This window comes from Bison bison, unplaced genomic scaffold, assembly GCF_000754665.1.
Source record: "Bison bison bison isolate TAMUID 2011002044 unplaced genomic scaffold, Bison_UMD1.0 scf7180017864476, whole genome shotgun sequence".
Taxonomy (NCBI): domain Eukaryota; kingdom Metazoa; phylum Chordata; class Mammalia; order Artiodactyla; family Bovidae; genus Bison; species Bison bison.
Genome location: NW_011495037.1, coordinates 742,656 through 759,365, shown reverse-complemented (window position 1 = coordinate 759,365; position 16,710 = coordinate 742,656). Strand labels below are relative to the sequence as shown.

General features: G+C 35.4%; 1 protein-coding gene across 1 annotated transcript in view; it reads left to right on the top strand.

The window, feature by feature from the left end:
• Positions 1 to 16,492, top strand: part of PGGT1B (protein geranylgeranyltransferase type I, beta subunit) — a 54,316-nt gene extending 37,824 nt beyond the window's left edge. Inside the window, exons 6-9 of the mRNA XM_010862075.1 lie at positions 1,754 to 1,799; positions 6,765 to 6,949; positions 12,119 to 12,227; positions 15,259 to 16,492. Of these exons, the coding sequence (XP_010860377.1) occupies positions 1,754 to 1,799; positions 6,765 to 6,949; positions 12,119 to 12,227; positions 15,259 to 15,440 (522 nt within the window). The 3' untranslated portion in view covers positions 15,441 to 16,492. The remainder of the gene's footprint in view (positions 1 to 1,753; positions 1,800 to 6,764; positions 6,950 to 12,118; positions 12,228 to 15,258) is intronic.
• The last annotated feature ends 218 nt before the right edge of the window (positions 16,493 to 16,710 follow it).

Here is a 16,710-nt window from a genome sequence, read left to right as displayed (position 1 = left end):
GTGCTCACTATAGGCATCCTTGCTTTAACTGGTAGCCCCAGACTATAATGATGGTTGTGCTGGCTGAAACCATACAAAATGATCTTAATCACCAGTGGGAAAAATGACACTTGTTCTGTGACTTTTATAAATTTTTTGCCAGAACATTTAAAACTATTAATGTTACTGTCAGTTATAAATGTATAGAGAAATTTTAATGGTAAACCAATATTTGTTAGTACACTGTAATTTAAAACATTAGCAATATTGAAAAAGTTTAGAAAATTCATAAGGAGTAGTTTGAACAGCATTCTTTGTCTTCTCATTATATAACTTACAGTATGGAACAGGCATCTTTTCTGTCTTGGTAAATGATTATACTCTTTTCTAAGTTTGTATCAACTTCCATCATTTTGTCCTTTGCATTGTCATTGTTGTGAAATACCTGAGAATTCCTTTTATGTGAAGTTTTTGCCAACATCACTTCTCTAGAACATCTTCTTCCTTTTCATGATAGCCACTTTCTTCATTCATGTAGATATTTCACCTTCCCTTAATTTTTCTGACTTCATATCTAGTCTCAAACAGCCATCACTATCATGATAACTATCTCTTCTATTACTCTGTTTGATCTCAGTTTCACTTTCAGTGCTACTGCTTTTCATTTCTTTACTGCACTTTTATCTTTGGTGGCCAGTCTCTTCCTTGGTTTTGGCTTTTTGCAAACATCACTTTGGTTATTCATTAAAATACAAAGAAACAGCACAACCACATACGTTGCTGTGCTGAATAACGTGCAGTGACCAGTTACAGACAGACTATGAAAAAGGTGATGTGAATGTTCATAGCTCATGATACACATCTGTTATTTATGTCGTCGTTTGTGGACTGAGGAACTAGCAGCAAGTTTGCACTTCTTGCAGTTGCTCATAGTTACTATACTGTTATTACTGAAATGTGAGGCATACTGTGTTATTGGAATTAGTGTATATTGGAAGAGTGCAAAACAAGGATTTCCTATAATTTCACACTTAAGGAGGCCTTTCCTTTTGAGACAGTAATTTTAGGTAATCTTAGACAGCCCTTCTCCTCTCTCTTCCTCACGATTTTTCATGAATTGCCCTTACTCTCTGCAAAAGTGTATCAGGAGTGTGAGATTTGATGTTTCTTTTTCTGTAGACAGATAATTTGAAGCTTCAGCATGTCTTCTAGCTTTGATAGAGTTTAAGTTCTATGTAGTTGTATTATTCTTTTTAAAAAAATACTTATTTATTTTTAATTGAAGGATAATTGCTTAGTTGTATTATTCTTATCCTGTTTTGATTTTGTGGGATATGTGGGGAAATTCGAATTTTAGGTAGGACACCATTATCCTCAGCTAACCACAAGCCTCAAAACAGATTTGTTTTATATTTATAATGTTATATATATGAGTATGAAATCCTTACGTTTTCCTTAAAATCATACCTCTTGCAAGTGGGAGAGGAATAAAGGTTGAGGCTTTTTATTGGGTGAAGATTAAATATGTAAAGTGCCATCTTTGAACAATCTATTCTCAGAATGTGCCTAGTGTATACATTTACTGATTCAGCTTGGTGAATAAGACAAGATCAGGTATTTGAAAATGCCTAGATGTATTTTATTGTGGGAAAAAATACATATTTTGAAAGATAAAAGGGAGAGATAAAATTATATCAAGAAGAAAAATTGCATCATGACACCATATTTATTTATTATTATTTCAGTATTAACTGAATATGTTTTTCTTTTTCAGTCCTATGACAATGGGTTGGCACAGGGAGCAGGACTTGAATCTCATGGTAAGGCATCTTAAATAAGTGGATGTGTGGTTTCTTTTGTCTTTAAATAACATCATGGTATCTTCAACATGTAGGACCTCAGAAGTTTGTCTCAACTCTTGATGCAGCCTGATTATCTTCTTTCCTACTTCTCCCTGTTGACACTGTTGTGCCAACTTGAGCCTCTTCTAGGTCAGTAATCATTCAGAGATTATTCAGACCAGAATGTTCAAACAGTATTTTCTAGTAATCTTTTCAGCTGTTAGCTGCATGAAAGCATCTTGGGAGGATTTAAGAAATTGTTAGAAAAGAGCAAGTTTTCTTTTTTGGTGTAATACTAAAAAGCTAGATATAGAATAATGAACATGAATCAATGAATTTGTGAAGAAAAAAATTTTTTTTACCTTCTTTAATGTAATTGTACTAAGTCATAGTGATAAAACATTTTTGTGTATGGCATATGTTCACTACACACACTAATACAAGTCTCTCTCACATTTTCCCTCAATTTTGGGAGAACCAGAAGAGTGAGCAATAGTCAGTCTGTCAGCGTATCAATAGCCTGAACTCTTCACGTGGAAAATTTTCATGTAGAAGAAAATATACTTCCATGCTCCTTAAAAAAAAAAAAGAGATCAGGGAGGCTTTCTGAATGAACCCCGTATTTCCTCTTTCTGACAGCCGTGTTTTTGTGCTCCCTTGGCGTGTCCATCCCCCTGCTAGCACGAGGGAGTGGACGGAACACATTCGTATTCAGGTCTCAGCCCTAACACTCGCTGTGCAGCTTAGGCTCCTCACTGAGTCGCTCAGAGGCGTTCTTCTTTCTTTGTTAGAGATATGAGGGAAACTGGTTTGTAAACCGCAGGACAGGTATGAAAGTTTTTTGAACGTAATGCTTGTGCTTCCCCTAGGGCCCGGCCTCTTCGGTCACTCCTCCTCTCTCATGCTCTCACGCCCTCCTTCAGTGGTGTTCGTAGAGCGTGTGCCACTGAGGGGCATAGAGAACACTGTCTGGGATTTTCCTCTGAAGCCATCCTGTAATGAGGACATCTTAATTCTTGTGTGTGCCTGAGTCTCTATGAGACTGGGGTGGCAATAGCGATCGTGTCACTGGTCATCACCCCTTGGTAAGGAGGAATATGCTCACAGTTGCACAGAGAGGAGATCCGGCATCTGTAAAAATGTCTGAGGAGACGGGGTCTGAGCTCTCTACTAAAGGATGTTAGTAGCACCCTGGCTGAGAGATACTTAGCAGTGCAGGAGACTTGTGGAACAGACAGCAGAAAATGGTATTACGTTCTCTAGGATGTGAAGCAGAGAGGGCTGCTCAAAGCTGATACTCTCTGATGGGAAAAAAAAAAAAGTCTTGCTGAGTCACACAAGTAGTGATTTTGAGTCCATTTGACTCAAGTAGGCTCTTACCCAACAAGACCATCATTGATGGACTGTGGTTCATGCCGAAAAGCTTACATATTCTTTTTACCTCTCTTTTTGGGTTGGTAGGTTTCAGGACTAAAGCTGTAGAGGGGAGGGCTTCCTTCTCAGGGTGCCAAGGTACAGGATACGCTGCAAAAGGGTTATAGGCCTGCCAAGCTATTGCTCACTTGCTCCTTGCTCACTCAGCTTTTGGGGCAGCCAAGACCTGGGTGTCTAGAGCTCCTTGGCACCACTGAGTGTCCTACAAATGTCAGATGTTTTAATGTTCTTGTGTGCTGTGAGGTTAGACAGGCTGAGAAGTACTGTTCTGGAAGGCTTTGGTATAGTCTCCCTTCTTTGTCTTATCCCTGTCTGCACTGGCAAGAGAGACCTCTTTCTAAAAACGAGCAATGCAGTTCGGGCAGTCTGTGAAGTCGTCATGTTTGTTCTCCTTTCTTTCCATCAGCAAGTATCAGATTTGAGCGGCCCTGGGAAATGGCAACCCACTCCAGTGTTCTTGCCTGGAGAATCCCAGAGACAGGGGAGCCTGGTGGGCTGCCATCTATGGGGTCGCACAGAGTCGGACACGACTAAAGCGACTTAGCAGCAGCTCTCCTTCACATCCCAGAGAACATAGTCTCATTTTCTGGTGTCTGTTCCACAAGTCTCCTGCACTGCTCAGTATCTCCTCACCCAGGGTGCCCACTAACATTCTTTACAATAGTGAGCTCAGACCCCATCTTCTCAGACATTCTTACAGGTGCCAGATTTCCTCTTTGTGCAGCTGTAAGTGTATTCCACTTACTAAGTGCTGATGACCAGTGACACAGTTGCTATTGCCACCCAATCTTCACATCCTCCAGGTATTGGCTCAAATGATATTTTTGGATAAGCCCCCTATTTAAAATTGCAAACTAACGACAAACACAGCTCATTTTTAGAATTGGAAACCAACCATATATACATATCCCATTCTCTATCTGGAAACCTTCCTCTTACTTGTATGTGCCTTAATATTCTCTTACTGCCTTCGATAAAGAAGGTCATTTATTTACATAACCTTCTTCAACTGAGGCATAATGAACAAAGATTAGAATTTGGATCATTATTATGAGAAGCAGTTCTTAAATTGTAATTTAATATAATGATGGGATGTTCTCGAAATTTTTTGATGCTTGTAGAAATCATTGACCTAATCCTATTAATATTTAGCCTTAAAAGCATATTGTAGTTGAGTTCTTGTGCCTGCTCTGTTAGTAATGTTTTTTAATATACTACGCTGTCAGAATGTTACCTGTCTTTTGCTGTTTTTATGTCTGCCTCTTACACTCTTCTACCATGCTACTTTTAATCCACATTTTAAGAACTGGTTTTTTAGAATTGTTTAGATAGGAACCTCTTAGGAATAAATGTTGATAAGTGAGTTTTAGCTTAAAGCATAGACTTTGTAATAACTGTTTGGCTCTTCAGAGTCCAAGCTTACTTCAGAAGTTGTTATTTTCAAAATCTGGTTGTTTGGGCAAAGTAAAGAGTATTTTTATTTTGAATTGTTCTGGCTTGCTTTAAAAAATTCCAACAATTATTTTGGAGAGTAGCAATTAAATACCTCTTTATTTCTTGGTGCAGTTAGTTTTAAAAATTATGTACTTTTTGTTAGAGGCTTTATATTTAATTATCTATAATACTTGAAGTCATGGGCAGCTTCATAAAAGAGAAATTGAAACTAGTAGGTCATTGAAGGAGGAATAAGATTGATAGTTGCTGAATAGAAATTAATGTAAAAGGTTATGATATATTTGTTTTACTTTTGTTTTAATATACTTATTGCTAACATAGATCTTCCTCTTTTTTTTTTCCATTGGGAAAAAAAATCTGAAGACTAAATAGTTCTTACAGTGACCCTTTATTTATTTGTTTGTTTTTATTTTTTGACAGTGACCATTTTAGTGTGATAGCTGCCTTACATTTCCTAGAGCGAATGCTCACTTTTCCTTTGCCAGAGAATATAACCAAGATTTGTAACACCAAAAGGAGAATTGCAAAATGAGGCATATTAGGAACAATCTATTTAAAGAGCTAGAACTAATAAAAATCTGTAATTGAAGTTGTAATAAATTGGAAATATGGAGTATTTTCAGATTGTTTGGAGTTGACAACAGATAGTGCCAATGGAAAGTGGTGGAATTTTTTTGTTTGTTTTTTCCTATGTGGAAAAATACTGACTTTTCATTTCCTGAGGAAAGTAGTTACCTTTGTGACTGTATTGGTTCCTTTGATGCTATAACATTTTAATAAACTTAGGGGTGTAAGACAATGCAAATTTGTTCTCATAGGTCCAGAGGCCAGAAGTCCAAACTGCATCTTACAGGGCTTCAGATCAAGATGTCAGCAGGGTGGGTTCTTTCTGGAGGTTCCAGGAGGTCTGTCCCTTTGCCTCTTTCAGCTTCTGGGGACTGCTGACGTTCTTTGGTTTGCCGTCACATCACTTGAGTCTCTGCTTCCATTGCCTCCTTTTTGATTGTAGTTTAGTCTCTCTCTGTCCCTCTCTTACAGGGACACTTGAGGTTGCATTTAGGGTGTCTCCCACCCAGGATAATCTCCCCATCTCAAATCCTTAACTTCCATCACGTTTTCATAGTCCATTTTGCCATATAAGGAAACATGCCCATGTTCCAGGGATTAGGACCTGGGTATCACTGGGCAGTGGTGGCAGGTGGGGTGGGGTGGGGCATTTTTCAATCTAGCATAGTGAGCATCGATACGTATTGTGCATCTGCTTCCAGATAGTTTTCTTCTCCGCCCCCAACACACATGTACTCTTTCCCTTTCCTATTCCTTTGTTTAAGGAACTTTTCTTCCTTAAGATAACTTTTGCTAAAGAAAACACACCTGCAATGTGGGAGACCTGGGTTTGATCCCTGGGTTGGGAAGATCCCCTGGAGAAGGGAAAGGCTACCCACTCTGGTATTCTGGCCTGGAGAATTTCATGAACTATATATAGTCCATGGGGTTGCAGAGTCGAACAGGACTGAGCGACTTTCACTTTCACTTTTTCTTCCTTAAATTTCTGAAGCTGAGTGCATATAAGCCTCTAGTTTATGTTATATGTAAAAATTAGCCTGTAGCTTAGGCAGATGGGACCTTAGTTATAAACAGTACACTGTCATTTTTAAGGGAATTAAAATCAGACTCAGGTGTTTAAGAGTGGTAGACAGGAAACAGTAGTCCTAGACTTTAGTTTCAGCCCTCCCATTAGCCATAAAATTTTGAACTACTTTATAAATCTTATGTTTTTCATTTAAAAAAATGATTCTTATACTTTTAAATTATTTTAAACTTTTTTCTGTTTCATTAAGTGCATATTGAAGACCTCAGTGCCTAGTGGTTATTTTAAATAGTGAGATTTAAGTAAATAAAATAGTAATATAAAAGTAAAATTATATTTCTTTTAATTTTACCTTTCTTTCACTGCTTTCTAGAATTACTTAACCATTTTTTTTCTTCAATCATTTCATATTACTTCCCTAGACATCTAATAAGTTTAAAGTACTGTGTGGTTTTAATTAACAGGAGGATCAACTTTTTGTGGCATTGCATCACTGTGCCTGATGGGTAAACTAGAAGAAGTTTTTTCAGAAAAAGAACTGAACCGGATAAAAAGGTGGTGCATAATGAGACAACAGAACGGTTATCATGGAAGGCCTAATAAGCCTGTTGACACCTGTTACTCTTTTTGGGTGGGAGCAACTCTAAAGGTAAGAGAAATAATAAAAATGAGAAACTTTTACTCTTTGTTAATAAAAAACTGTGCTTAAAGGGTTTGGTCTTTTAGTGTTCATTAAATATTGTTAGGTTAAAGCCAAAAAGGTTTTCCTGTTGCTCTGGCAAAGCTGGTTTCTTGCGGAGGTCCAGCCCCGGCTGATCCAGGGTATTCGAAGGGGAGACGGTGTCAGCGACTATTTACATATTTATCAAAGATATAAAGAGTAATAGAATGAGGATAGCTCAGTAGGAAAATTCAGTGGAGAAAAGAAGCTGAGTAGCTTGGTTTACACAGAAAATCAATATAACCCATGACACCAGGTTAGTTCTGACCACGGAGGCCGCAGGCGCCCTCTTGAATAGCGGAAGGTGCCCCACCTTAGACACCTTCTCGAGTGGGTCTTAGAAGCCCAGGCAAATAAATGGTTGCAGAGGATATCCGCGCTCCAGATGGAGACTCAGCTGGAAATTGAGGGGAAAAATGACATGGGGAGACCAAGCTTTGGTGAGCAAGGCCCGTAGCTTTATTTTCAACAGGGGCTTTTATACCCTAAGTTACACATAGAGGATAATAGGGGATGCAAAGTCAGCAGTCTTTGATCCTTATCAAAAACCAGGGTTTCTTTCCTGCAAATTTATCGTATACAAATGGTTTAGGTGATTTATTTATCCAGGGGGACTCCTGAGGCTCGATCCCGCCTTTGCGTATGCCGAGCCTCCTTCCTCATGACCTTTGTCACGAGTGGAATGTCTCTCGCCGGCTCCTGGCAGTTTCTGTATGGTTTTTCCACAGAATTCAGTTACCTGTTCTACTACTTAAAAATTTTTATTCTTATAGGACTCTAGTGTCCAGAACCTATATAAGAAACTAGGTGTAGTGCTATAAAAAGCTTGTAACTGAAACTTACCAGTAGTCCACCTAGATGGAACATGTCTGAACATACCAGTAAAGGATTTATGGGAAAATACCTTAAAAGATAAACCACGGGGTAATTCCTTTAAAAACCATTTAAAGTTTTCTGTTTTTTATTCATTTATTTGTGTAAGCCTTCTGAAATGTATTCATTTATATGATCATACATTTTCCCCATCTCTGCTACCTTTTGATTTGTGTAAATCCATAAGATTATTAGCCATTGAGTACCCACAAGTTTTCTAGATCCTAAAATTGCAAGTATCACCTAGGCCTGATATTCTGGAATCTAACAAAAGTATATTCATCATCTATATAACATGTTAATTTTTTTTTCTTAAAATTTATACATGTGGTTGAAGTAAATAAAGAAAATAGAATGTTTTTTCTATTCTCCTCACTTCTAGTACCATTTATCTGGTGCACCATTTTAATTTTTTTAATTATGGAAAATTTCAAACATAGTGAAAAGAGAAAATGCTGTATAATGAACACCTAATATGTTCAGTAGCCAATTTCAACAGTTCTCATCTCAAAGCCAGCCTTCATTCATTCATACAGCTGCTCACTTTCCTCCTCACTGTATTATTTTAAAGCAATTCCTAGATAACCCCTTTTTACTTTATCTGGAAATTCTTCAGTACAGTCATTAAACAAAGATAGCTTTTTAAAGAATGGAGATGTAATATTCTGTCTTCTAAAAATTCAGCCATAACTCCTTATTATCATTAAATATTAAATCAGGATGATGTATATTTCCTATTGCATCACATCAAGAGGAATATAATATAATCAGTCTCTGGTTGTCTCTGCTTTTTGATCTAAGGGCTCCAGAGTTGTCAAAGCTGATTTATCCATTATAAAATTCCCCATCAACCTGTTTTTCTTCGCCTTTTTTTATGGTGGTAAAATATATGTAATGTAATATTTATCAGTTTAACTGTTTGTAAGTGTATGGATCAGTGTTGTATAATCATTACCATTATCTATACCCCAAACATTTCCATCACCCTAAACATAAACTCTGCTCATTAAACAATAGCACCCTTTCTCCCATTCCTCCAGCCCCTGGTAACCTCTTTCCTGCTTCCTGTCTCTCTGAATTTGCTTATTCTAGGTCCATCATATAAGTAGAATTATGTAATATGTGTCCTGTGTCTGGCTTATATTTCTCAAGATCCATCAATATTGTCATATATATCACAATTTTATTCCTTTTTATGATTGAGTAATACTCTACTGTAGGTATATACCACATTATGTTTATCTGTTCATCTGCTGGTGGACACTTGGATTGGTTCCACCTTTTGGCTCTTATGAATAAGGTGGTTATGAGCATTGGTATAAAATATCTGTTCAAGTCCCTGCTTTCATTTTTTCCAGGTAATTAACTAGGAGTGGAATTGCTGGATTATATAGTAGTTATGTGTTCAACCTTTTGAGGCACCAACAAACTGTTTTTCACAAAGGCTGCACCATTTTACATCCCCCCTGGTGATGTATAAGGGCTCCAGTTTCTCCACATCTTCACCAATGCTTGTTTCTTCCATTTTTTTATAATAGCCATCCTGATGGGTATGGACATGAATTTGAGCAAGTTCTGGGAGATGGTGAAGGGCAGGGAAGCCTGGCATGCTGCAGTCAATGGGGTCGCAAAGAGTCGGACACGACTGAGCGACTGAACTGAACTGAACAATGAGCGATATCAAGCATCTTTTGATGTGCTTATTGACCATCTGTATATCTTCTTTGGAGAAATGTCTGATTTATCTGTTTTTTCTTTTGTTGCTGGGGCTTTTGGTTGTTGTTCCATGAAATCATTGCCAAATCCAATATTATGAAGATTTTCCCCAGTGTTTTATTACAGCAGTTTTTAGTTTTAACTCTTCAGTTTAGGTCTTTGATCCACTTTGAGTTAATTTTTGTAATGGTGTAAATCAAGGACTTCAGCTTCATCTTTTTACATGTGGATATCCAGCTTTCCTAGTACTATTTATTGTAAAGACAGTTCTTTACCCATTAAGTGGTCTTCGCACCTTTGTTGAAAGTCATCTGATGTTGTATGTGAGAGTTTATTTCTGTGCTCTCCATAGTAAGCATTGGTCCTTACTATTTTAATTATTGTAGCATTGTAAGTATCGTTATCAAGCAGTATGAGTCCTCAACATTTTCCTTTTTAAAGATTGTTTTTGCAATTTCACACGAATTTTAGGATTGGCTTTCCCATTTCTTAGGAAAAAGGCTGTTCACATTTGTATGGAGATTGCATTGAATTTACAGATTGCTTGGGTAGTGTTGACATCTTAACAGTGTCTTCCTATCCATGATGATGGGATGCTTTTCCATTTATTTAGATCTTTAATCTCGTTCACCAGTGTTTTATAGTATTTTGCGTACAAAGCTTTTACCTCCTTGGATAAATGTATTCTCAAGTATTTAGTGGCTTCTTTTAGAAGCCATTATAAGTAGAATTGCTTTCTTAGTTTCCTTTTGGATTGTTTGTTGCTGGTGTGTAAAAGCTTTATCATCTTCTTACAGAATGGTTTTAGCAGCTATTGACGATCATTTCTTAAATCCATTATGTCATTGGGGGTTGTTAAATGGTGATATTCTACCGTTCCCTGTAAATTTACTAACTAGTATCCTTTTGTAAAGAAGTTCACTTTAACTTAAGTTGTGGTTGTACAGAGAAAGACAGATGATTATTTAACTTTAATAATGTTCATTCCATCCATTGAGTTGGTTCTCTAGCATCCTCTACAGTTTTCCAATAAAATAATTGGATTTTAGGGTTTTTTTTTCTTTTTTACCCTTTGAGTGCCATTGTGAACCCATAGATTTTAATGTTTTATCTGTTTCAGTCCATTACATTGTTCTTGTTAATGCTCAGATTGTCCCATCTCTGACTAGTACAAGCCCCTTCAAGTTCGTTCTTGAGTCTCTTTGTATGATTTTGGTGGCCTTTGACAACTTTCTAGAGGCAACTTTTAAAATTTTTAATTCTTATAGATAACTTTAAATAACTTTAAACATGCTGATTGCTTGACTTGACTCATTTAGACATTATCTTTGATTCCCAGTTGTGAAAAATGAAAATTTGGTCTCCCTTTTTTCCAGCAAATTATTACTGGGTTTTTTGTTTTTTTTTTTTAAGTTCTGAACCTTTTCTCTTCCTCTTCCTTCTAAATCTGTCAGTTTGCCTTTTTTGTATAACGTCAAGTTAGGTAACATTCATATTTTGCTCAGTAACAATGATCAAATATTTTATGCTTTGCCTATAGGTTGATTTTAAAATTTGAAAACTAATAATCACTTACTAGAATTGTGTAAATATTCTTTATTGCTTAACCAAGTACGATTATAGTTTCTTCTCTATGTAATGACCCATGTGCCACTTGATACTAGAAAGCATTTCTAGTATCAGGAGTCTAAAGAGTCTCTGCTTATATTCTATTAGTTAAATAAAAATGAATGAATAAGTTTGCTTCTTATTAGTACCGTAACTTTCTAATTGGTTTTATTTTGCTTTTTGAGACATGATGCTGCTTTGTTAGTCTTTAATACTTTCTGTGGCTCTCTGATTCATATTATTAGCACACCTTCAGCTGCTTTGTGACACTTGAGCTTTCCACCATCCCCTGACCCTGTTCTCTTCACAATTTGATTTATCCTTTGTTTTTTCTATTTAATAGGATCTTGGGGAAAAGAACAATACATGTCCTGAATCTTTAAGCTACTTAATCTTTTATGCTAAAATTGTATTTGTCTCACCTTTTATCTTTCTTAATTAAAGAGCTTTAATTTTTTACTATTCTCAAAATTGTCTTTAGCGTGTGGTTAATAATTTTTGTTGTCCTTTTTTTTGAAATATTTTTACTTATCATTACTATAGTTCATAACAGTTCAGAAATCTATTATAAGAGTTAGAATATGGGTAAATAAAATTGCCCTTGTAAAAATAACTGGTGAAGTTGAACACACTGGCAAGTTGTGTTTTGAATATGTTGCAGAGAAGTCATTTGGATCTGTTTCAAAACAAAGAAATAGTGAATGGGTCACGAAAATGAGAGTAGATGATTTTTAAAAAGTTAATGTGGTTGATAATTTTAAATGTTCAAATCCCTTAGGCTTGCTTTGAGAGCCTTAACTAGAGAAAAGCATTTTAAAATTATATATATCTGAAAATTGAGCCACAGGTTGATATGAAAGTTTTATGTCAATAAATTTATATTTGTTACTGTCGTTTCAGCTTCTGAAAATTTTCCAGTATACTAACTTTGAGAAAAATAGAAATTACATCTTATCAACTCAAGATCGCCTTGTTGGGGGATTTGCCAAGTGGCCGGATAGTCATCCAGGTAGTTTATTTTTTGTGTAAATCCAGAGCAACCTTTGTTTTATTTATTGAATAATCTTTAAGCGTTTGTCAGAAAGGGTATGTGATAGAAAATATAGCCACAGTTATAAACTTAACTTTAAATAAGGTTTTTAAGAAGGTAAATTGTTTCAGTTTACAGTAGATTTAGGATATTCACGGTATAAAGGAAGGGTTTGATTATCAAGATACTGGTATAGTTTGACTTTTTTCCCAAATGTTTCACTTAGCAATGTATTATGTTATTGCAGACAATAAGACAGGTGGTCTGAATGGTCCCAGTTCAAATGGTTTTTATAGAATAATTTGGTTCATCCAAAATCTTCAGAAGTATTAGCTGTCACTTGAGCTATGTGTAGAATAAATTACTCTTAAATCCAAAAGAGAACTAATTCTTACTCTTTTCAGAAGTCATTCTCCAAGCTACTTCCTCCTCCCTCTTAGGTTTCACCTCCAGTAAATGATATATTTACAGCCTCCATAATCTCAATTCAAGAGTTTGTTAAAAATAAGTCAGAACTCTGACACTTTTGATAAGCAGAATGACAAAGTATTAGCTATAAATACATGAAACTAGATTCAAGAAATGATTGCTTTTGCAACATTGCAATAATATCATGGTTTTTATTGTTAGCCTAGAACCTCTTTACCTCATCTCTTGTCATAGAACTGTTACAGTCAGAATATGTACCTGAATTGAAATACAAATAAAGGGCTCATGGAATCATATTTTTGTACCTGAAGAAAGCAGGAATATTTCCTTATATCCATATTTACTTGTTTTTTTCATGCAAAATATGCTTCTTTAAAAAAAAAAAAAGTGCAATGCTTTTTATTTCTAAGTGTTAGAAAGTGTTAGTTGCTCAGTCACATCCAACTTTTTGTGACCCCATGGACTGTGTAGCCCACCAGGCTTCTCTGTCCATGGGATTTTCCAGGCAAGAATACTGGAGTGGGTTGCCATTTCCTACTCCAGGGGATTGTCTCAAGCCAGGGATCAAACCCATGTCTCTTGCATCTCCTGCATTGGCAGGTGGATTCTTTACTACTAGCACCATCTGGGAATATTTAGAAATTTTGGCATCTGTAACCCATAGCTGTAAATATGTTTTAAAAGTCCCTCAAGAAAACAATTGTTTTGGTATCAATTCCATTGTTTTCAACCAGTACATGGTACTATTTTTAACAAATAATGAGAATAGGGAAATGACATTCTTGAAAAGCATTTCTTATGTAAACATATTGAGATACATTTTGATTTTTTACAATAGCTTTTTTAAAAGAAAATTCTTGGAGCTTTTTTGTAGAGAGGTCAATTGCTAAGTTTAATATTTGTGTAAATGCTTGGTTGTGATATTCTTTATTGAAATGTTGCAGTGTCTTCCGATTCTATACATTACAGAGCATAGAAATCGTTGTATGATACATTGAGTTTATGTGGAAAAGATTTGTTTCCAGAGCTGTTATAAAAATTATTTTAATAGGATTTTTTAAAATTAGCTTATGCTTGGTTCTAATAAATCAATCTTTTGACACAAAGAGATTTTATATACAGTAACAGGAAAAATTTATTAAAGGAATTAAGTTTTACTATGAAGAAAATGTATATTTCTACATCTAAAGTGCTCGAATACATCACCACCTACAGATGAGATTATTATTTATTTTTAAGGTTTGAAATGTTTAACTTCTATTTCATTAGCTTTTATAAAAAATCCTTTTGAGGAATAAAAATTTTACATTACCTGGAACGTGTAAGATCCTATTTTACATTATTATGAGTGTATTTTCTGTTGCATTTTATTCCTAGAAAAGTTTTCTCATTTCTAGACAATAAAATTTAATGTTGCTTTGTGCCTTTTGTAATTTAACATAACTGCAAGAAAAATAAAATAGGAAAAATCAAATTTTTTTTTTTTGGTGTGAAAATTAGAGGAAAGTGAGCTAGAAGAAGTCGTAAGCATTCTCTGAAAAAACATAAAAGGGGATTAACATGGGCCTAACTGGTGAAATAACTTTTTCACAAATAACACTGAATAAGTACAACTGTCTGTCATTCCTGTTGTGAAAACTAAATGATATTTATTTAAGTCAACCTTTCTCTTTCATTCTTTTGATACACTTTGACTTGGTAAGATGTTTTGAACCTTAATAGCCCATGAAGCTATAAATAATAACCAACTCAAAAATAGAAAAATATTTTGACTAGTACAAATCTATTTTTTGTAAGTGTTCCCATAACGGCAGAACTCTGAGCACTTTTACGACTCCATATAAGGCTGCCATGCAGGCAACAGCCATGTGATTTCAGTGGTCATTTAATGGAAGAAAGTTACTGCCCCCGAAAGATGGGAAACTGTAGTGAGGTCAGTGCAGAATCGTTCTGGTGTGAACAGTCACATTATTACAACCAAACAGAATGTCTGAGTTTGTTTTTACTTTCAGGTTGGATATTTTTAGAGTGACTGACATTACTTCAAATAGGAAAATTAAATATAGTACAGCATTCCAGAATGAGTTATTTTGCTCAGCCTTCTTTCATTTAACACAGAGTTGGCATTGTGTGGTTTAGGAGTTGTCAGAGTTAAAACTTAGCAGGGAATGCAGTGCTACTTAGATTCCGAGGTTTATTTATTTTCATTTTTAAGAAGAAAAGTTCCTTTTATAATAGAAACATCTTTGTTTCCATATTCTTTTGTCAGCAAAAGAGAAAACCCATTAAAGTGAGGAGTCTTTGCTAGTACTCTTCCTGTTTATTCTTCAGTCACAGAAGATGTTGGTGGACTCACTTCTTAAGCTAGGAACTGTTTTCCTTGTTAGTGATATTTTCTTGAATATCATCTGATTTTGATCATCTAGTTTTTAAAAATTTGAGGTTTGAGACTGAGAAAGCAAATATTTCAACACTAGTATTTTTCTAAATTTATTTTTAATGTAGTGATGGGCTGATAAGTAGCTAAATATTTTGTACAAATAATAATGCCTGTTGTGATGAAAAAATGTCTTATTTTCAGATGCTTTGCATGCATACTTTGGAATTTGTGGCCTGTCACTAATGGAGGAAAGCGGCATTTGTAAGGTTCATCCTGCCCTGAACGTAAGCACACGGACTTCTGAGCGCCTTCGAGATCTCCATCAGAGCTGGAAAACCAAGGACTCTAAACAGTGCTCAGAGAATGTGCACATCTCCACATGACTAACTTTAGCCGGGGGCGGCGGGGAGGGTTTGTAGCCTAACTGTAGCTCAAGGTTAAAAGCCATGGATAACCACATGTGCTCTTTTTTTAAGAGGTAGTCTTACAATCGAATCTTGTGCCGATGTCACTTTGGGATATGGTCTTGAGCCAGTAACCTTTGTACTAGGTTTCAAGAAAATCTTTGTTGAAGTTTGAACCACAGTGGACTTCGTCGTGGTTCTTAAATGTTTATACTGTATTTCTAAGTTCTTTGAGGCAGATTAACTGTATGTATGTAGGTTATCTTAAAAAAAAAAAAAAACTTGAGTACAGAATTGTATCATATTATAAAATGGACACGAATCTTCAAAAGAAGTTCACATAGCAGTGGTAATCTTCTGGTGAGCACTTAGTGATCATTTAAAAAGCTTGACTGCTTATGGTGGAACATTGCTTTAATGAATTAAGTATCTGGGGTTATTCTTTGAAAACAGATGATCCCATAATTTTTAAAAGAAGAATGACTTATTTTGTGTTATTTTTAAGTAAAATGTGCCAATTAAACTTTTGTGGCCTATATAAATGAAATTAACTTCATAGCAAGAATGAATAGGCTTAACTAATACAGTAATTTCCTAAAGGGAGATTGTTATACAAAGACTCTTATGTAGCTGAGGAGAAAGTAATTTAACTGTGTGCGATTGTGAATGGGAAAGTTTCGTGCTGTGTGGGTCATCTATTTTAGATGTTGTTGGGGTAAATAACAGTTAGGTTTGCTTTTAATCTCGAATCATTAGTCATTTTTTTTTTTTTTCTCCTTTCTCCAGGGAAAGCCGTCTTACCTAGAGGGAAAAACATTTAGTGGTTTTGTTTCTTTCTCTGAGATAAATTTTAAACTGTATTTTTATAACTGAGTTATTTTTAGCCATTTGGTTTTTTGTTGTTCTTGCTCCCAGTGTTTTAGCTTTTCTGATTTCAAAGTGATGATTTTCTAATTTTTTGAAGTTAAATAAGTAAGCATTTAAGTGAAAAAAAATAACACCTCTCAATTAAACTTAATGGTATAGCTCCATACACAGTCATTCATATTTTTGTAATATTTTCAGGTAAGTGGGAAGGTAATGTATCCCTTAGAGGTTAAGGACTGGGGTTTGCTTTTCATTGTTCTGTTTTCTTCATTTTGTGACCTACCTGAATTGTATAAGGAATGGTGTAAAAACTTCCCTTTATTAGTAATCAATTTATCAATGAATCACACCCATCACTGTTTGCTCAGTGACAAAGTTACGA